The sequence below is a fragment of the Suricata suricatta genome, chromosome 16 (assembly GCF_006229205.1).
Source record: "Suricata suricatta isolate VVHF042 chromosome 16, meerkat_22Aug2017_6uvM2_HiC, whole genome shotgun sequence".
Lineage (NCBI taxonomy): Eukaryota > Metazoa > Chordata > Mammalia > Carnivora > Herpestidae > Suricata > Suricata suricatta.
The window spans coordinates 49,662,875-49,684,107 of NC_043715.1; the positions used below are offsets into that span (position 1 = coordinate 49,662,875).

General features: G+C 46.7%; 1 protein-coding gene across 1 annotated transcript in view; it reads left to right on the forward strand.

The window, feature by feature from the left end:
* The first annotated feature begins 2,137 nt into the window (after window positions 1-2,137).
* The window catches only part of ARHGAP35 (Rho GTPase activating protein 35), a 69,337-nt gene continuing 50,241 nt past the window's right edge, over window positions 2,138-21,233 (forward strand). Inside the window, exons 1-2 of the mRNA XM_029926685.1 lie at window positions 2,138-6,035; window positions 18,100-18,244. Of these exons, the coding sequence (XP_029782545.1) occupies window positions 2,352-6,035; window positions 18,100-18,244 (3,829 nt within the window). The 5' untranslated portion in view covers window positions 2,138-2,351. The remainder of the gene's footprint in view (window positions 6,036-18,099; window positions 18,245-21,233) is intronic.

Here is a 21,233-nt window from a genome sequence, read left to right on the forward strand (position 1 = left end):
TTTAGCCTTCGGGAAAGAAGCCAAACCCTTTGAAAGAGGGTTAGTCTGGGGGTGCCTGGGGGGATCAGTCAGCTGGACATCCATCTTTGGCTCAAGTCATGATCTCACAGTTCGTGAGTTCGAACCCCACATCGGGCTCTGGGCTGACAGCTTGGAGCCTGAAGCCTGCTTTGGATTCTGTGTCTCCCTCTCTCTCTGCCCTCCCCTGCTCATGCTCTGTCTCTCATAAATAAATGTTAAAAAAAAAATTAAAAAAGAAGAACGAGGTTTAGTCTGATTGCTGCTTACTTGCCAGTACGTCTCACCCATCTCCCCACACGCACACTTGAGAGGCTGGGCCTTTTTCTGCAGAGAGGAACCTCCGTATTTCTTTCCTCTACTTGTTTCTCTTGAGCTGGAACTTCTTCCAGAAAGGCTTTCCTCAGTCAAAAGACTGGGTTTGGGAACTCTTTAATATGCCCTCATAGTCATTCCCTTACCCATTCTTTCAGTAAATACCTGTGTCCAGCACAGTGCCGCAGTGCGGCAGGCCGAGAACACGGACGTAAACACGGACGGGTGGGCCTTGTCCTCACAGAGTGTGTGATGTTCTCGGCAGGGGGGCCGTCCAATATTCACACCTTTTTAAAAACGCTTTTTGGGGCGCCTGGGTGGCTCAGTCAGGTGAGCCTCAGACTTCGGCTCAGGTTGTGATCTCTCAGTTCGTGAGTTTGAACCCCACATCGGGCTCTGTGCTGTCAAGCCTGTCAGCATAGAGCCTGCTTCGGATCCTCTGTCCCCCTCTCTACCCCTCCCCTGCTTGCACTCTCCCAAAAGTAAATATTTAAAAAATAAAAATTAAAAAACAAAAGCTTTTTATTTGGAAATAATCACAAATTTATAGAAAGTTGCAAAAAAAATTAAAATAGCACAAAGAAATATCTTATCCAGACTTATCTGTTGTTAACATTTTACCTTATTTGCATTCTTTTTCTCAATATATATACTTTTTTATGTTCTGGACCAGTCACATACATTATGGCCTCCCCGCCGTACTTCAGTGTGCGTTTATTGAGTAGGGCTATTCACTCACATGGTAGTTATCATCTTCCTAAATTTACATTGAGCAAATACTTCTACCTGATATTCAGTTCATAGGCCAGTGTTGTTAAATGACTTAACAATGTCCTGTATTTCCCATTCTGGTGCAGAATTCATTCTAGGTTCAAATAATTGCATTTAGTTATGATGTCTCTTTAGCTTCTCTTGATCTGGATTGTTTACATAGCCATTCTTTGTCTTCTGTGACCTTACTATTTTTTGAAAACTGTAGATTGTGCACTGCCTCCCCGTCCTAACCCCCATGATAGAATCTTGCTTATTTTTTGTTTATATGATGTTCCCTTGTGATTAGGTTGAGGTAACACATCCTAGGTCATCACACCACTTAGTAGTGTATCCTCTTTGGGGGTACCATATCTGGAGCTCCATGATGTGCTTCTGTCCCTCTTTTGTGGTGATAACTTTCATTACCCAGAGTGTTAACCCAGTTCCTTTACTGTAGAATTAGTGAGTTTTGTACCTCTTCTCTTTGCAGCTAATAAGTAGCATGTCAGGAGGCCCCTCAATTCTGTGCAGATATCCTGATTCTCAACAAAATCTCCTGCATAGATAGGGTATCACGTGATAATTCTTGTCTGACCCAGTAGTATGAACTCAAGTTCCTGTTTTTGGCAGTGGGTTATAATTCATTACTGTATTTAATTATTTTGGTGTTCAGATTGTTTCAGATTTGACCAGTGGGATACCCTTCAAGCTGGCTCCTGTGTCATTGTGAGGTGCCTTATCGTTGTTTCAAGTACGTCCTTTCCTGCACAGCAGGACATTCCAGGCTCCTCTTGTACCAGCTCTGCTCTAACCCTGGTATCAGCCGTTTCTCCAAGTAGCCCTCAAACGCTTGTTTTAACACTCAGCACAACTGCTTACTTGTATGTCTTCCTCTGTTAGATGTACTGAGGGCACATAGATGTCTTACTCATATATCTTTACTCAGCGTAAGGCCTGGCACATTTAATGTTTAAGTATTTGTTGAATGAGAAAGTTGATTTTTGCTATAGTTCAGCAACTAAAATCCAAAATTATGATACTGATGGGTTTTCTTTTTTCTACCTTGTCTAGGAAGAAATGTTTACTATCTGGCGATGAGAAGTGGTGAAAACTGACCTCGTATTGGTGTACAGACACTATGGGACCTGACACTTGCGCTGCGTGGGCAGCCGGCTCCCACTGATAATGTGGGGAAGCCATCAGCTCCACTGGAAAACACTAATCTGATCTTGGAAGTGGCCGATTTGTGGCAGGATGTGTCGACGATGATGATGGCAAGAAAGCAAGATGTCCGCACTCCCACCTACAACATCAGTGTGGTGGGGCTGTCTGGGACGGAGAAGGAGAAGGGCCAGTGCGGCATTGGGAAGTCTTGTCTGTGCAACCGCTTCGTGCGCCCGAGCGCTGATGAGTTTCACTTGGACCACACCTCTGTCCTCAGCACCAGTGACTTTGGCGGGCGGGTGGTCAATAATGACCACTTTCTCTATTGGGGAGAAGTTAGCCGTTCCCTGGAGGATTGTGTGGAATGTAAGATGCACATTGTGGAGCAGACCGAGTTCATCGATGATCAGACTTTTCAGCCTCATCGAAGCACGGCCCTGCAGCCCTACATCAAGAGAGCTGCTGCAACCAAGCTCGCATCAGCTGAAAAACTCATGTACTTTTGCACTGACCAGCTGGGGCTGGAGCAGGACTTTGAGCAGAAACAAATGCCAGATGGAAAGCTGCTGATTGATGGTTTTCTTCTAGGTATTGACGTTAGCAGGGGCATGAATAGGAACTTTGATGACCAGCTGAAGTTTGTGTCCAATCTCTACAATCAGCTTGCAAAAACAAAAAAGCCCATAGTGGTGGTCCTGACTAAGTGTGATGAGGGCGTCGAGCGGTACATTAGAGATGCACATACTTTTGCCTTAAGCAAAAAGAACCTCCAGGTTGTGGAGACGTCAGCAAGATCCAACGTAAACGTGGACTTGGCTTTCAGCACCTTGGTGCAGCTCATTGATAAAAGTCGGGGAAAGACGAAAATCATTCCTTATTTTGAAGCTCTCAAGCAGCAGAGTCAGCAGATAGCTACGGCAAAAGACAAGTATGAGTGGCTGGTGAGTCGCATCGTGAAAAACCACAATGAGAATTGGCCGAGTGTCAGCCGAAAGATGCAGGCCTCTCCCGAGTACCAGGACTACGTCTACCTCGAAGGTACTCAGAAAGCCAAGAAGCTATTTCTCCAGCACGTCCACCGCCTCAAGCACGAGCACATCGAGCGCAGGAGAAAGCTGTACCTGGCTGCCCTGCCGCTCGCGTTCGAAGCGCTTATACCCAGTCTAGATGAGATAGACCACCTGAGCTGCGTCAAAGCCAAAAAGCTCTTGGAGACCAAGCCAGAGTTCCTGAAGTGGTTCGTAGTGCTCGAAGAGACGCCGTGGGACGCCACCAGCCACGTCGACAACGTGGAGAACGAGCGGATCCCCTTCGACCTGATGGACACTGTCCCTGCGGAGCAGCTGTACGAGGCCCACATAGAGAAGCTGCGGAACGAGAGGAAGAGAGCCGAGATGCGAAGGGCGTTTAAAGAAAACCTGGAGACCTCTCCCTTCATAACTCCCGGCAAGCCGTGGGAAGAGGCCCGTAGTTTTATTATGAATGAAGATTTCTACCAGTGGCTGGAAGAGTCGGTGTACATGGATATTTATGGCAAACACCAAAAGCAGATTATAGACAGAGCAAAGGAAGAATTTCAGGAGCTGCTTTTGGAATATTCAGAATTGTTTTATGAGCTGGAGCTGGATGCTAAGCCCAGCAAGGAGAAGATGGGTGTCATTCAGGATGTTCTGGGGGAGGAACAGCGATTTAAAGCACTACAGAAGCTCCAAGCGGAGCGTGATGCCCTTATCCTGAAGCACATCCATTTTGTGTATCACCCAACCAAGGAAACATGCCCTAGCTGCCCAGCCTGTGTGGATGCTAAGATTGAGCACTTGATTAGTTCTCGGTTTATCCGACCATCTGACCGGAATCAGAAAAATTCACTCTCTGACCCTAACATTGATAGGATCAACTTGGTTATCTTAGGCAAAGATGGCCTTGCACGTGAGTTGGCCAATGAGATTCGAGCTCTCTGTACGAATGATGACAAGTATGTGATAGATGGTAAAATGTATGAGCTCTCGCTGAGGCCGATAGAAGGGAACGTCAGGCTTCCTGTGAACTCTTTCCAGACGCCAACATTTCAGCCCCATGGCTGCCTCTGCCTTTACAATTCAAAGGAGTCTCTGTCGTATGTGGTGGAGAGTATAGAGAAGAGTAGAGAGTCCACGCTTGGCAGGCGAGATAATCATTTAGTCCATCTCCCCCTGACATTAATCTTGGTGAACAAGAGAGGAGACACCAGTGGAGAGACCCTGCACAGCCTAATACAACAAGGTCAGCAGATTGCCAGCAAACTTCAGTGTGTCTTCCTTGACCCTGCTTCTGCTGGCATCGGTTATGGACGCAACATTAACGAAAAGCAAATCAGTCAAGTTTTGAAGGGACTCCTGGACTCCAAGCGTAACTTAAACCTGGTCAGTTCTACTGCTAGCATCAAAGATCTGGCCGACGTTGACCTGAGAATTGTCATGTGTCTGATGTGTGGAGATCCTTTCAGTGCAGACGACATACTCTTTCCCGTCCTTCAATCCCAAACCTGTAGGTCTTCCCATTGTGGAAGCAACAACTCTGTTTTACTTGAACTACCAATCGGACTCCACAAGAAACGCATTGAACTGTCTGTTCTTTCATACCATTCCTCATTTAGCATCAGAAAAAGCCGATTGGTCCATGGGTACATTGTTTTTTATTCAGCCAAACGTAAGGCCTCCTTGGCTATGTTGCGTGCCTTTCTTTGTGAAGTGCAGGATATTATCCCCATTCAGTTGGTCGCACTCACTGATGGCGCTATAGATGTCCTAGACAATGACTTAAGTCGGGAACAGCTGACCGAAGGGGAGGAGATTGCTCAAGAGATTGACGGAAGGTTCACAAGCATCCCCTGCAGCCAGCCCCAGCATAAACTTGATATCTTCCACCCATTTTTTAAGGATGTGGTGGATAAAAAGAACATAATTGAGGCTACTCATATGTACGATAACGCTGCCGAGGCCTGTAGCACCACGGAGGAGGTGTTCAACTCCCCCCGCGCGGGCTCTCCCCTCTGCAACTCAAACCTGCAGGATTCGGAAGAGGATATCGAGCCCCCTTCTTACAGCTTGTTTCGAGAAGACACATCACTGCCCTCTCTGTCCAAAGACCATTCTAAACTCTCTATGGAACTGGAGGGAAACGATGGGCTGTCTTTCATCATGAGCAACTTTGAGAGTAAACTGAACAACAAAGTACCTCCACCAGTCAAACCAAAGCCTCCTGTCCATTTTGAAATTACAAAGGGGGATCTGTCTTACTTAGACCAAGGCCACAGAGATGGACAGAGGAAGTCTGTGTCTTCTAGCGCCTGGCTACCTCCGGATGGGTTCGATCCTTCTGATTATGCCGAACCTATGGATGCTGTGGTCAAGCCAAGGAACGAAGAAGAAAACATATATTCAGTGCCCCATGACAGCACCCAAGGCAAAATCATCACCATTCGGAATATCAACAAAGCCCAGTCCAATGGCAGTGGCAATGGTTCCGACAGTGAAATGGACACCAGCTCTCTAGAGCGAGGCCGCAAGGTGTCCATCGTGAGCAAGCCGGTGCTGTACAGGACGCGGTGCGGCCGGCTAGGGCGGTTTGCTAGTTACCGAACCAGCTTCAGTGTGGGGAGCGACGACGAGCTGGGGCCCGTCCGGAAAAAGGAGGAGGATCAGGCCTCTCAAGGCCATAAAGGGGACAGTGCCGTCATTCCGTACGAAACAGACGAAGACCCAAGGAGGAGGAATATTCTTCGTAGTCTTCGGAGGAACACTAAGGTAAGACCCAGGTCAGGGGTCTCTGGGTGAGCGCTGACTGGTGGTGATGTTGATGATGATGATGATGATGATGATTTTTCAAGGACAGCTTATTCTGGTTTAAAAAAATTTTTTTGATCTGTATGTGCATTTACTCCCTGACTCAGATGGCTATGACTGGCACCTCTCAAGTAGAAAGGACCTTGGGTAGGCGGCCTGAGTTTGAGTTGTCTTCGTCCAGAATAGCAGTTAGGGGATTCCAAAAGTAGCAGGTCAGGTGGAACTTGTCAGTGTACTGACAGGTAGCCAAGCCAGTGATAAGGTGCTCACTCTTGGTTTATGTAAACCCCAGAATCTAAAAGTGCATGTGTCCATCTCTGACTGCTAAACAGACATTTCATCCATGTACCACTCCAGAGCTCCTTTTTCTCCTCACTAACCCACACTGTTGCTACATTTTAGATTAGGAAAAATTTGATGATTATTGTATTTGTATATGTGAATACCTCACTCATGTGAAGGGTCTTTAAGTATGTAAATGAAAAGCAAGGGGCACCCGGGTGGCTCAGTTCGTTAAGCGTCTGACTTCATCTCAGGTCCTGATCTCACCGCTGATGGTGCTGATGGTGCTGATGGATTCGAGCCCCGCGTCGGGCTCTGTGCTGACAGCTCAGAGCCTGGAGCCTGCTTCGGATTCTGTGGCTCCCTCTCTCTGCCCCTCCCCCATTTGCACTCTATCTCTCTCTCAAGAAAAAAATGAATAAATGTTTAAAAAAAAAAAAAAAAGCAAGTCACTTGCCAGTGTGTGTTATAAATCTGCCCCGTGTTTGTGTGCAGTGCACTCCAGCTGCATTGGTTTAAGTGAGTTGCTGCTATCTGTGAGGGCTTCAGATTTTATTTAGGGACCAAAGCAGGCTGGGGAGAAGAGAGAAAGGAAACCACGTGTATAGGAGTGTCAGGCCTGCCATCAGATGTAGAAGAAACAGCAGCAGATGAAGCAGCCTCGTTGTGTAGAATTGCGGTGTACAAAGTAGAGTGCCCTGTCCCCTTGGGCTTAAGATTTGAGATAGGGGTTTCCCAGCTTGTCCTTTTTTTTCCCCATTTAGAGGCAAGAGATGTCTTTTTCAGAGAAAGACATCTTGGTGAGACAGGACAATAGAAGTGTGTTCTGTGCTAGCCTACCACCAGCCTTGTGACGTACAGAATGATCGTTTTCCTGCGTTGAAAGCTTGTCCTCCTCTCCCTCCCGTGAAGCCGCAGAGAACAAAGTCACTTGTCTGAAAACATTTCAGGGAACTTTGGAAGAAAGACTACAAGAAACTTATGTTATTACAAGATATACCAAATCAGAAGGATCTAGAGCCCAAGCTCTTTTAAGAGATGACAATTGTCTTGTAAAGTGCGTGCCACGTGAAGGCTAGTTCTTACTGGTTAGGAGGCCCTTGCAGATGGAGGAACATGGAGCCGCGGCCCTCACAAGGAGCACCCATCACTTGGTGCTCGCTGGTGGCGTCTCGCGTGCTCCCCATCACCACTGGCTGGGGTTTCCAGAATTTTGTTACCTGGGGAGTTTTAGAAAGGGCAGGGCAGCATCGTTGTGTGTTCTGTCTTCCCCCAGCCCTGAATTGAACATTAGAAAATATCGTAGGCATTCTCCTATTTGATTTCCCCTTGCTTTGTTTTGTTTTCTTGGATGCCTTCATCTGCCTTCAGTATTTTGTCCTTCAGGGTGGGCAGACTCATTGAAAACCCTTCTTATTTAGGAAGTCAGAAATTAGCCTCACCTGCCTCCCAGTAGTTCCTCAAAGCTCTCCTGTTTAATGATCCTGGAATCCAAACATTTTGAACATTTTGACTTTCTTCTCTTCCTCCTCCACTCCTGATGAAGACTGTTACCAGAATAGCTTGTCTGAATGCTGACAGTCGTAATGTGTGGGGGTGTTTGCACACCTGGGACTTAGGAAGGTGGCATAATATAGCACACTGATTTATAACTAGTCTTCTGACTTCCAACCACGTTTTCAAAACTTGTTGAAGATAATGCTTCTATGACACGTTCCCAAACAAGCCATGCTTTAAAGAGCACGCGCGTTAGGCCCAGCAGAAGACCGTGGGCGTCCATGTTCTTAAACAGCACTTCCTAACCTAGAACTTCCTTACCCTGGGTTGCTGGTCAGCATGCAAGACGTGATCAACTTCCTGTCTAGTTATGTGGGCCACGCCTCTTCAAGTCACATAAAAATGATACCTCTGGCCCAAGAGCAGTAGCGTGCCAGAAGCCAGCGCAGGAGTATCCTCTGGAAAGTGTGAGTAAAAGGTGTGATTGTCTTTTCCTGCCTTGGAAAATGGTGCTTTGAAATGAGTGTAGCTGCTTTGTCATCCTAGTTCAGAGATAAGCAAAGCCTTCATTCTCTTCCCCGTTCGGGGCAAACCTCCTATTAAAACTGCTGCTGTAAGATGGCAGCCTGACACTTGTTTTACTGGAAAAGCAAGATACCACGGGGCAGAGAATGCCAAGCCAACCCCCACGTGGGGGATTTGGCCTTTGATTTTTATTGGCATGACGAAGCAATACAGTATTTATTTGAAGTGAGGGGTGAGCCAGTTGGTAATGGAAAATACACTTAGTGCCTCCTGCGTGCCAGAATGCTAGACACCACTGGGGAAATGGCAGTGATCCTTCTTGGCTGGACCGTGGCTCCCAGTTGACGCAGTGAGACCTACACAACTACTGAAAATAGGTGGTCTGCCCAGGGGGCACTGTGTTGAGGCAGAACCGAAATCCCATGCTGGGGGCGGTTAAGGTAGCCAAGTGAGTATGGTGATTAGGAGCTCGGGTTCTGGGAGTCCTGGGAATTGGGAGCCTAAAGTCAAATCCTCCGCTTCCTCACCGGGACATGCGGCACGTGATTCACCCCTCCATACTGCTTTGGGAAGAACATGGTGGCACCTTCCTCATATGGCTGTGAGGAATGGAATGAGGTTATGCATGTGAAACGCTCAGCATACTGCGTCCCGGACAGGTGTTGGGTATTGCAGTGTTCTTTCTGTAACTGGACCTTGAAGAGTGGGTAGAACTGAAGAAGTGGCAGAAGTAAGGAATGGCTTGAAGATAAAAATGTGCGTGTTGTATTCAAGGAAAGGAGAGTGTTGGTCTGGTCTAGCTAAGGGCTTGAGGGACCAACATTGTCCCTCCCTTTTGTGTACGTGTTAACCCTGTGTGTCACCCAGCTGCTTTCTCAGCACTTACCCTAGCAACAGCCCTGACAACAACGACAAAAAGCTATGCCCTGGGTACCGATGTGATGTGGAGACAGAAATGGCTCAGCCTCCCCTGGCTGGTTTGCTAGATTAGCGCTTTACTGTAAAATTGGAGTTGCAGTGAGGGAATCGCTTTCATTTCTGTTAATGAAAGTGCAGACTGTCAGGCTGACTGTCATTCTGGGTCCTTTTCCCAGCTGAACCATTTAGCAACCCACCCTCATAGTGGGAGCCTTCCGCACTCAGCTGAATGAAATTGAAAATCTACGATTGCACTTCAGCGGGGCCCATGAATAGATGCTTTGTCTGTAAAGAGTTGGTGTTGCCCACGGTCTCTGTCTCTCAGTACCATGCGTTTGCAAAGATGAGCTCAGGACCGGGTCTTATTTTAAAACCGAAAAAAAAAAACACCAGGCTGGGGAGTCTTGCTCCACAAAATGTGGGCAAGCTCCAGTTGCTGAATTTAGTGTGTTTGACCACGGGTTTAAAGGGAAGATATTATTGGCTATTCACCCTTCTATCTGATGTGCTCTTATCTTTGTGTTTAAAAAAAAAAAAGACAAAACAGAATGATAAAGAAAATCTTTCACTCACTGTAGCGACCACATGACAAGACAACCTATTGAAAAGCAAACCAGTTCAATCACGCATTGTTTGGTCTCGAAGGCACCAAGTAACCAGTTTGACAGTTTGTGTCCCCCCCCCCCCCCCCCCCAGTGAATTGGCTTATTTCATTGGATTCAGTGAATCGGCTGGTTGTTGTGGCTTTGTGTGGACACAGCTCTCATTTTGTGAGGCCTAGAGCGGAGTTAAAGTTTCTAGTGTGAATAAAAACCAGCTGGGGAATTGGACAGCCCGCTCCCTAGGGAGGGATGTTGCATTTTGACAGACAAGCTGGATGGCGTGAAATATGAGCTCTCTGTAACCTGCTCAGGAAAGACGCTCAGTGTGCGCTTCAGAAAAGGCTGGTCCTACTCAGTGTGTCTGAGGCCAAATAAATACCTTGGCCTTAAAGATGGGGCCACGGTACCTACTTGACCTTGGCTTTTCTGATTCCTGAAAGAATTAGGTCTTTGAAAGCATATGCTCATTCATTCATTTTTGGAAGGAAACCTGCAGTTCAGTGCCTGGGTGCTTAGTGAGCGGTGGCACTTCTTTCGCACGGAGCACAGTGTGCGTGGAGGTTGTATATGTCTGGTTTGCTGTCAAGGGATGATGGGTTTTAAATATGTGCTGATGTGTGTTTTGAGCGCTGTCCGAGCGGAGCTCCGGGGGCTGAGGGGTGTGGAGCGGGGAGCTTCAGCCTCAGCTGGGGTGGCTGGTAAAGCTCCCCAAGGCAACAGTCTATAAATGCCGACTTACAGGGGGAAGCGGACAAAGGCAGTGACGATGGAGGTTTTCTGGGAAGAGCTCTTGAGAACACAGTATGGAGCCTGGAGTTGGGGGAGGTGCAGGTGGAAAACTTGAAGGAAACCCAGAGTGGTTGCTGTGGAGAGGGAAGGGGATGCGGGCCCGGTAGCAGGGCTGCGAGTACCGCGGGAAGGCTTTCGTCTTTCCCCAAACGGACCGGACACTTGCTGTGCGCCAGGTGCGGCACCAGCCATTTTCCTGTCGCCACCGCCCAAGCTGGCGTAGTTTCCTAAATGTAGGAGCTGAGACTTTAGACCCCGCTCTTCTGACTTGGGCTTCCAGCGGGTTGGTAGAGCCCAGCCTGCAAGAAGGATGGCAATCTTCAGTAGCTGGGCACACATTTGGACCACTCAGGCTAGTGATCTGTTCATTTCAGACAAGGGACTGTGATGATTATCTTAAAAAATCCATTTCCCCACACTGCCCTCTAAGAGTGGCCTGGTGCTATCTGTTTCTGGCTTCAGAGTCTAGTTGAGTAGAGGACAGAAAAGGCATGGGGAAACTGAAATAGCGACTGGAACTTTGAGAAATTGTTTTGAACTGGTGTCATGCGTTTTCCAGTTTATTTTAAGCCCGAAGAACTGCTGTAGTGTGTTTTTGGTGACAAAAATAGACTATCTTTAACTATGGGTCTTAGCTTATAGCACACCTGTTCTAAAAAAAAAAAAAAAAGAAATGAAAGACAATGGGCAACCCAAATCTAGTTTTCAAAGAGCAGAGAATTGCTCTGATTATTACTGAACCAACTTGTTCTCATCCACCACCTAGTGATGCTGAAATATCTTTGTAGGGACCCAAATTATTTCAGCAGGAGTCAAGAATCATCTCTGCTTCCATAGAGGAAGGTCTTCTGAATGCCATTTGGTCCAGTATTTGAGAAGAGGCAAGCAGGTAAAAACTGACCCGTAACTCTGGGAAGTCCGGATTCTGTAGTGTTGGGTTAGGCAGGATGTTTGTCAAGACCTGTCCTGGGCCGAAGTGGACCGTCCTTCCTAGTTAGGCCGCTGTCGCACCGGCCTCGCAGTCTGAGGCCGCAGCGGGGACTGACGCAGACTTGCCAGACCCCGTGCCCTTCTCGAGCAAAAGTTCTCCCTTTATTTGGGGCCTGTGAGGAGACGACACATCTGTGTTTTTTCCCATCCTGGGAGAAGATCGGGGTGCTGGGAAGGCAGAGGCTTGATGCTGCTTCCTGTCCCAACCCTCAATGAAGGTGCTCCAAGGCAGCTGGTGACCTGGCTGTGATATGACTGCCAGCTTGAAGGAGACCTAGTCTAACAAGCGTTTCTGCTTCCGGAACAGACTTTGCCAGTAAGAGCAAATCCACCATTAGTGTTTCTCTTACGCTTGGGCTTACATTTTTTTCAGAGCCAGAAGGGGGAGCACCAGTTAGCCAAGAAAACATTTGGGGCATGAGTGAGTAACTTAATAGAAAAGATTCTTTTGAAGCTCCGTTGGAAATAAGAGAGAAATCATTACTCATCAGAAAGCTGTAATGCTGACTATAGAATGCAGGAAAGTGCTTTGGGGAAACCTGTAGTCATGTTGTGTATGGAATCTTTGGTTTATGTAAGACTCCTCCCAGTTTCCCTTAATCCAGAGTCAGCCAGTATACTGCTTGGCAAACCGTGTGTGTGTGTGTGTGTGTGTGTGTGTGTGTGTGTGTGTGTGTGTGTGTGTGTGTGTGTGTGTGTCTGTCTAGGGCTTTGCTAATATCACTCTAGAGAGGGAGAACTGTCCTCATTCAAAGGGCACTGTCCCTGTTCCAGACTACATCCTGTATATGGTATTCCTCCTTTAAAAGAGAGAGAGAGAGAGAGAGAGAGAGAGAGAGAGAGAGAGAGAGAGAATCCAACAGCCGGCATTCTGTTTTTATGTCCTTCATCAGATAGGTTATGAAGCATTTAAAGGGCTGTGCTAGGTGGTACATCTGTGGTGATCGTATTTTCTGACTCTAAAATCTCGTTAAATAATTTGATATGTATTCCTTAATATATCCTTTATTTTATTGAGACCAGGAGAAAATACTTGAGGTTGCCAGCCCAAGATTACTAAATAACTGCACCTGCTATTCTCACAGAAGCTAGGACGTTTTTTTTTATCCAGAAAGAAAGGCTGAGCTCTCCATTGGAGCCGTGGGGGACTCTCTCTGTGGCTCAGGTGCTCCTGAGCCTGATCTCTAGATTAGCTCTGCCTGCCAGGGGCACGGCTTTCTTTTCCCGATTTGGTTGGAAGTTCGTTGAGGAGGAGAGATGACTTTGGTCCCAGTATTAGCTCTGCTGCTAGTTTGCTCTGTGACCTTGGGCATAATTCATTAAAAAAACGAAAATGCTAATATCCTTACTGAGTCCAGTAGGATAATAGTCGTATGTCTACATAAATGACTGTTCTTTATCCGGTGGCCACACAGCGATACAGGGAATTGATTACCTCCTCTCTTTGTTACAAGGGAGTCTGGGATGGGAGTGTCAGCATGAGTACAACCTTCTGAGCCTCACCTCCTCCGTCCGCGGGAGAGGAGCACAGTGTGAGAAGGACCTTCTGTACTTACAGAGAGTCCTCATCTCAGCTGAACTTGAAAAAATAGGAATGTTGGCCCTGTGCATTATTGGAAACCATTCTCGTTCAGGAAATTTGTGGAGTGCCCTGGAACCCAGTCTTGCAGCCAGAGAGAAGGGGCCTTTCTCTGGCCACTTCTCATTTTTGCCTGGCATTCTTACCCTTTTCTTGTCTCCATGGACCCAGAGGGGCCATGAAGTGGGCTTACCACCCCACAGGCAAGTGACAGATGTCTTCCTCCTCCACCAGAGTTGGGAGTTTCCCTTTATGCTCGTTTCTTGTTTCAGAAGCCAAGGGGCCAGTGGGAAATTCCAATCACTGTCTCTTCGCAGTGCCATCCTGGCATAAACTACTTGTTCATTTCTTTGTTTCCTTTACTACCTGGGTATTATCAAGACTAAGAATTAGGTATGTTTTTAAGGAGACTAAAGTGAAGAACAATGGTCTATGTTACTCATTCAAAAAAATAGATCTATCCAGAAGGACAAGATGAAGGTGGTCTTTGGTTTCTGTCATGGCATTTCATCCTAAGAGTTCACGTAGGGGAAGAGGGACTTTGGTGTTTATAGATCACTAGCCTCCAGATCCTGGCTCTCTCAGTGCTGGGTGTGACTCTCTCTGAGCTTGATTTCTCACTGTAAAATGGTGCTCGCACCCCTTATCCTGAAGACAGTTGGTAAGGTTTCAGGTAATTGTGCAGAAAACCTAGCAGTGGCCTGCACGTGGCCACTCCACATTAATCACTGTTTTCCATTTTTGACCCAGTAAGACTCTAAACTTAGAGGCACAGATGTGTAGGTTATTCTCAGGGCTTGGTCTCCTCTGGCTAGATGCTTTTTTCAATTCAACCTGCTCTGTGAGTGCCCTGAAAAGAAGATTGACGTTGGGATAGTGTTACTTTCTCCTCTCCAGGGGCCTGCTACTCGGAGGGCCCCAGGGACTCCATAATGGGCAACCCACGTCTGACCGGGGACTGAGACAGCTGGCAGGCCACTGTTGCCATCTGACATGTGCCCAGTAACCCTTCAGGTGCCTGATGTGTTTGGCATGTCGACAGTCTGGCCCACCTCTTAGTGTGCACCACAAAGTCTGATTTCCTGACTAGAAGGGTTTAGAATCAGTCGTGCAGGAATCCCTGTCCTAATTTTGCAACACCCTACAGAGCCTCCAGTTACTTCTGGGTGGTATTTTGACTTTTGATAAACCACAGTTTCTTTAAATCTGAGAGGGAGAATCCGTGTCATTTAGCAAGGGGGCGTGATCCTAGTGCCGAAGCTTACTTTCCATGTGTGCCTTTTGTAAGCTGCAGCACTGAACTAGATCTTGGATTCTTTGGGGTGAGACACACGAGGGCAGTTGTCCAGGTTAGCCTTGCCGGTGGTATGGCAATAAGTACGTAGTTTGCAGTCTGTGCTTTGAATATTTATAGAGCAGCCCCTTCCTTTGTAAACAGCTGGGGGGGGGGGTGTTTTTTAAATGTCTCTTTATATTTAAGGCCAAAATTGCCTGTGTTGTCTTCTTACCTCTCTCAGCATAACCCTTTGGAATCACGTAAAATAATCTCTCTTTCCATGCGATAGTCCTGTAGCTATTTGAAATAGCTGTCATAATGCTCCATTCTTTCCTTTTCTAAATGCTTAAAGATCCCTGGTATTTTATGTGAGTGGGTCTCTATTACCTTAGAAATTCTCCAGATTGTCAGTATACTCTTTATCATTTATTCAGCTCTCCATTCATTCTGCCTCTCCCAGGACTTTTCAGAGAAACTTCATGAACCATAATGGTTAAAAGCACAAGTTTTGCAGTCCAAACTGATCCGGGCAAGTAACTGAATTTTTCTGCAACTCCGCTTCATCTGTAAAATGGAGTTAATAACTCCACACCCACAGATCTGTTGTGAATCTGGAATGAAATAATGCATCTAAGGAACTTAAGCAAGGGTCCAGTACATAGTTTATAGAAGGTAAAGTTTATAGCTAACTTAGATTGTTTTCTATAATCTAAGTTATATCTTACTTAGATTGTTAAAACACACTTTATTATGGTTTGTGATTTCAAGCCCCATGTCGGGCTCTGGGCTGACAGTGCAGAGCCTGCTTGGGGTTCTCTCTCTCTCTCTCTCTCTCTTTCTCTCTCTCTCTGCCCCTCCCCTGCTTGCTCTCTCTCTCAGAATAAATAAAATATAAAAATAAAAATAAACTTGGGGGGGCCTGGGTGGCTCAGTCAGTTGATCATCCAACTTGGGCTCAGGTCGTGATCTCATGTTTCATGGGTTCAAGCCCTGCATCGGGCTCTGTGCTGACAGCTCAGAGCCTGGATCCTGCTTCAGATTCTGTGTCTCCTTCTCTCTCTGCCCCTCCCCTGCTCATGCTCTGTCTCTCTCTCAAAAATAAATAAATGTTAAAAATTTTTTAAAAATAAAAATAAGGGGCGCCTGGGTGGCTCAGTCGGTTAAGCGTCAGACTTTGCTCAGGTCATGATCTCACAGTTCGTGGGTTTGAGCCCCGTGTCGGGCTTTGGGCTGACAGCTAGCTCAGAGCCCGGAGCCTGCCTTCAGATTCTGTGTCTCCCTCTCTGACTCTCCCCTGCTCACGTTCTCTCTCTCTCTTTCTCTCAAAAATAAATAAAATTTAAAAAAATTAAAAACAAATAAAAATAAGCTTAATATTTTTAAAAAAGGCTTTATGATGACTAGGAAAAAATTCCATTTTTTTAATTCATTAACAATTTATTTGGAAGCATCAGTTTTATTGTAGAATTCTGTTGTTAGTTTCAACAGGGAAATTCTGCAAGACTGAGATTGATAAAAAGAATGTCACTGAAATCCAGATGGTCTTCCTTGTATATTCAGAATCCGTAGCTAATAATTTAAACTGTATGACATTTTTAAGGGAGAGCATTGCTTGACTCCTGGCTATCCGGCTGCCACCGTGTGTGACAACAGATGCGCTCACCCCTCTCTTTCCTCAGATCACTAGAGACTGAGCCAGGTCCCCACATTTCACCCTCACGAGCACCTTGTGAGGAGGTGCTGTCCCCAAGATGCTAATAAGTCACTTGCCTAGAGTCACAAGACTTGGCTGTCAGGATTCAAACCCAGGTCTGTTAAGATTTCAAATCTTAAATTCTTTATGTTGTACTTTATAAATGGAAGACGGCACGGAGAGAGTCCAGCTCGGTTAAATTATCTCATGTAAAGACACACCATAAGTCATGGATTTGCTTTTCCTTACTTCCTTGGTAAACTGTCTGGGTCGGAGCCCCTTTGCCTCTGGCAGGCCGTCTGCGAGGGTGGGGGCAGCCCCTCCCTGCAGCCTGGGAGGCGGTGTGGCTGGTTTTGTGAGGAGTGGGGCGGGGACGGGGCTGGACGCAAGCCTGTGGAGGCTTGGTGGTTCTCCTCTGGGACCCTGAGACCCATTCACGCTGGGGAGCAGTCTTCCAGACTGACTCGGTCAGCAGGCTCCATGAAGATTGGACCATCCTTGCCTTTCAGTGGCTGTTACAGGTGATGCCTGCCAGCGGCTCCGAGACGGGCTCGATCCTTCTTCTGCATACACTTTCTTCTCAGCTGTTCTGTTTCTTTGCCATTTGTTTGCACAGGAAGTCCTCAGAGGATCTCAGACTAAACAGGAAGTGATCTGTTCCCATATAAATAGAGGTACCAGAAGGAATGAGGATGGGCAGGATGAGGAACATGAATGGTTGACCCTGGCTGGTTAGTTGTCCCCTTGAGTGGATTTTATGCAAAGATCCCTAAGTACTTTTAAGTTTATAGGTTGCATGCATTTGTAATAAATCTGCCCTTCAGATTCATCCCATTAACTTGGAAATGAAACCGAATTGCTGGAGCTACACCTGAGTCCATTTTTACCTTGATCCTATTTGGTTACCCTCCTCCTTAATAGAAAGGCCAAATTTTCAGGTGTGTTTTTGTAGCTTTTAGGAAATTTACCATTTGTTCAGAGCATTTTTTCCTCATATGAGCTTCAAAATAAAAGGATTGAGTAATTTTGGAGTAGAATATCTCAGAGATGTTTATGAGCATGAGCTTTGGGGACAGAACCTCCTGGGTTTGAATCCCAGCACTGTCACTTGCAGTTGTATCACTTAGGCACATGGGACATTTTCCCTTGATACAGTGGAATGTTGTGAGGCTTAAAAGAAGTAGTATTTGGGACTTGCTTGGTACATAGTGAGCTCTCAAGTAGTTGGTGCCACTGCCACTGCCCCCACTCCAGAGGAAGGGGGCTGCTGGGAAGGAAAGGACAAAGTTATTGCCTTCTTTGTCATGTTTGCTCAGTTGGGTTTTACCCTTTCCTAATTCCGAAGCCATTGAGAATTAACCCCGGGCTAATGTATGGAAGGGAATTCTCATTTGGAGCTTTCAACCCTAGCAGAATACATGCTCTATTTCTTCTCTGGAAAGAGGAAATTACTCATTCTCCAGTCCGTCTTTTATCTTTTTAAAGATTTTAGCCATCTTGAGTGTATAACATTCATTATCCATGTGGGATGTTTGGAAAACTTCCTGTTTACTCCAGGGCACCCCTGATAAAGGATGTGGCTAGTCACCTCATTGTTATTAACTCCACACGGCCTGCCTCATACAAACACCTTTGTGTTGATACCGCAGTCTCACAGTCAAAGTGCCATTGTGCGTCAGCTTGCTGGCATCTCGTGTGATGTTTGGAGGCTGGAAGATACAAAATTAGTGAGATAAGCAAATGGACTCCTGCTTGGAGTCTTTCCAGCGGTTTCCACACGACTGTGAATTCCCTTCTGGAAGCCTTAACTGATGTTTAAGTTGCATGTTGATATTCACTTTGTTTTTGTTTTGTGCTTTCTTTTTTCTGTACAGAAACCAAAGCCCAAACCGCGGCCATCCATCACAAAGGCAACCTGGGAGAGTAACTATTTTGGGGTGCCCTTGACAACTGTCGTGACTCCAGAGAAGCCCATCCCTGTTTTTATTGAGAGATGTATCGAGTACATTGAAGCCACAGGTAAGAGTGGTGTTCCCTCAGAGCTGATTATGACATTCGTTGTCTGTGGGCTTCTTTCCAGCGAGCCGAGCCGTCTGTAGGCTCTGGCACCGGCCCTCCTTAAGTGTGAGATGCTTTCTGAGGAGGAGCTGAGCGGCCTGGGCAGCGGTCAGACTTCATCTGCGCGTACTTTTGCGGCTCTTGTATGGGATCTGTTGACCTTTTGGGGCGCTGGGCAGCCTGTTTTCGGGCCTGCAGCTGTGGCTGCTTAGGTGCTTCCTCTGTGCTCCCCCAGCTCTCTGTGGGAGCACCCGCCCTGTCTGTGGCCTCGCGGGTCTGTCAGCTGCTGCAGGGCAGGGAAAGGGTGTGTTACCGTTGTGTCCCCAGCACTGTCCTGGACACAAATGGGAATAAATCTTGGCTTAATAAAATGAAGGCATAGTCATGACTGTTGCAGCCCTTGGCCTCTGATCAGGTGCCTGAGATTCATTACTGATAGAATTTTTTCCCTGGGATACAAAAGACGCAGCTAGGATCCTGGATATCTTCTGGTCAGGAAGCCGTATTTCAGCTCCACTGACGACTTGCTGTTACTGTGACAACTGGCTGTCTTAATATTTTCTGCATCATTCTTGAAATGACGGAATTGGACCTGTGTTGAAAACATCCACTCGTTCATTTAGTGTTCCAATAGCATGTCTGTTTGGCCTCTCTCATGAAACCCCTTGGGCTTCCGTTTTCATGCCATTGTTTCTGGTGCTGTCACACCGATGAGCTTTAAAGAGGAGGTCGCATAAGCGAGCACATGGGTAGGTCAGTTCCTGGGTGTTTGTAGGTGAGCTCAAGAATATGGGCTTAAACAATTTGAAACCAAGGTGGGGATTAGAGCCTTCCTCTGTGTTCTGATCCTGGTGTGATCCGCAGTGATATTAAGGATCGTGTGCTGTGCACAGCCTGTAGGCAGCATCCTGGTAAGCTGTGTGACAGTGGTAATATTTACTGAGGATGTGCCAAATCAGGGAATAGAGGTTTCGAGTTGAAGCCTGCTAAAGCAGACTTTGTGGTTATTTCCAGGGTTTTCTCTGTAACACACCAGCCAGGGTTGAATCACGGTGAGCATTTTGCCTAATCTAATAGCAGATCTGTAGCTTTGCTTAGTCCATTCTGTCCACAGAGCCTTTTGTCAGTGTCTGTGTTTTTGACACTGATCTTATATCAGTTTCTTTCTGGCACCTCTCCCTTGTGCAAAGAGAAAAACTGCACAAAGATTCAGTTCAAGTGACCGCAGCTTTTACGTGTTAGCCTAGCACTTCAGAGAGACAGCTTGTGTCATGTCGGGGAGGAGAATGTTACTTCTTCCTTACCTTTATTTTCAGATTACTTTCGATTTATTGGAAAGGTACAAAATTTACAAGTTTAAACAAATTGGAAGTTACAAAAATTCTCAGGTTCCTTAAATGTTAGTATTTTAGCACTTTCCCCACACCATTCTTTCTGTGTATATAATTGTCTGAAATACTGGAAAGTTTACAGATCTGAAGCAGCTTTACTTCTAACTACTTCAGCGGGTAATTCCTAAAAACATTCTTACATCACCACCATGGAGTTGTCATAATTAGGAAATTAACACTGACCCAGGACCAACCTGTTATCTGTAGATGTTTTCATTTCATCAGTTGTCCCATTAATGTCTTTTATGGCGAAACACAGAGGTATTTTTGACCCAGGAGCTAATCCTGGACCACATGACAGATTGAGCTGTCAGGTCTCTAGGCGCTTTCAGTCTAGAACAGTTTAGTCTGTGTTTCATGCCCTTGATAGTTTGAAAGACTATAGATCAGTTATCTTATAGGAGGTTCCTCCTCAGTTTGGTGTGTTTTGGGTGTTTTCCTCACAGTTAAGTTCATATTTGCACCTTGGGCAGAAACAGCAGGGGAGCCATGCCGTGTCCTTGCTGGTGCAGCGCACCATGTGACACACAACGTCAGGTTGTCCCGTCGTCAGTGATGTTTACTCGGACCCCTTGGCTAAGGCGTTGGTGTGTGCCGAGCCCACTGCAAAGCTGCTCCACCCACCTCGTTTTTATTCTCTGGTGCCTGAGCATTTCTTAGTCGGTACTCTCCTGTCAGGGAAAGCTGTCCCTTTGTAGGGTGAGCCCTTCGTGAATGGCCAGCCTTCTCAAGTGGCTCATCTGTGGTGGCACAGGGCGCCTTACCGTCACCCACATGCCCTCTGGCTGAGCACAACACTGGTCTTGACCTGTCCCGCCCACCTTGCTTCTCTCACTCTTAAGACTGTGACTCGCTTTTTTTTTTTTTTGCAGTTTTTTAAAGTTTATTTATTTATTTTGAGAAAGAGAGAGAGAGCATGAGCAGGGGAAGGACAGAGAGAGAGGTAGAAAGATAGAATCCCAAGCAGACTCTACACTGTCAGCGCAGAGCCCGACGCAGGGCTCGAACTCACGAACTGCGAGATCATGACAGTGAGCTGAAACCACAAGTCAGATGCCTAACCAACTGAGCCACCCAGGTGCCCCCGCTCTTTGATATCCAGTGACAAAATTACACCTCGCCTTGCTCTTCTACATGTGAATCCTTTCGGGTGTAAGGATTTACCACCAGCCACTGCCCGGCTGCTCCTTAAAGTTCTGCGGGACTGTGCCCCTGTCCGCCCTGTCACCAAACGGCTGGGAGCTTCAGGGTCATTTCCGATCAGTTTCCAAGTCTGTCACTTCTACTTCATCATCTCTTGGCTCTATCCCCTCCATTTCATTTTTGCTTCCCTACCATCACCCCCTCCATCTTGTTTGAATGACAATTCCTCTACTAAAAACCTCTGTTTACTGCCTCATTGCCTCCCAGATGCCGGCCACAGTCTTGCCTCTCCCCACGGGCAGTGCTGTTATTGTTGCTTGCCTGCCTGCTGCCCTGTCTTCCTCTTTCCCCCTCTCCCTTCTTCCCTTCTTTTCGGTCCTCGGCTTTCTGTTTTACCCTACTGCAAGCATTCATTT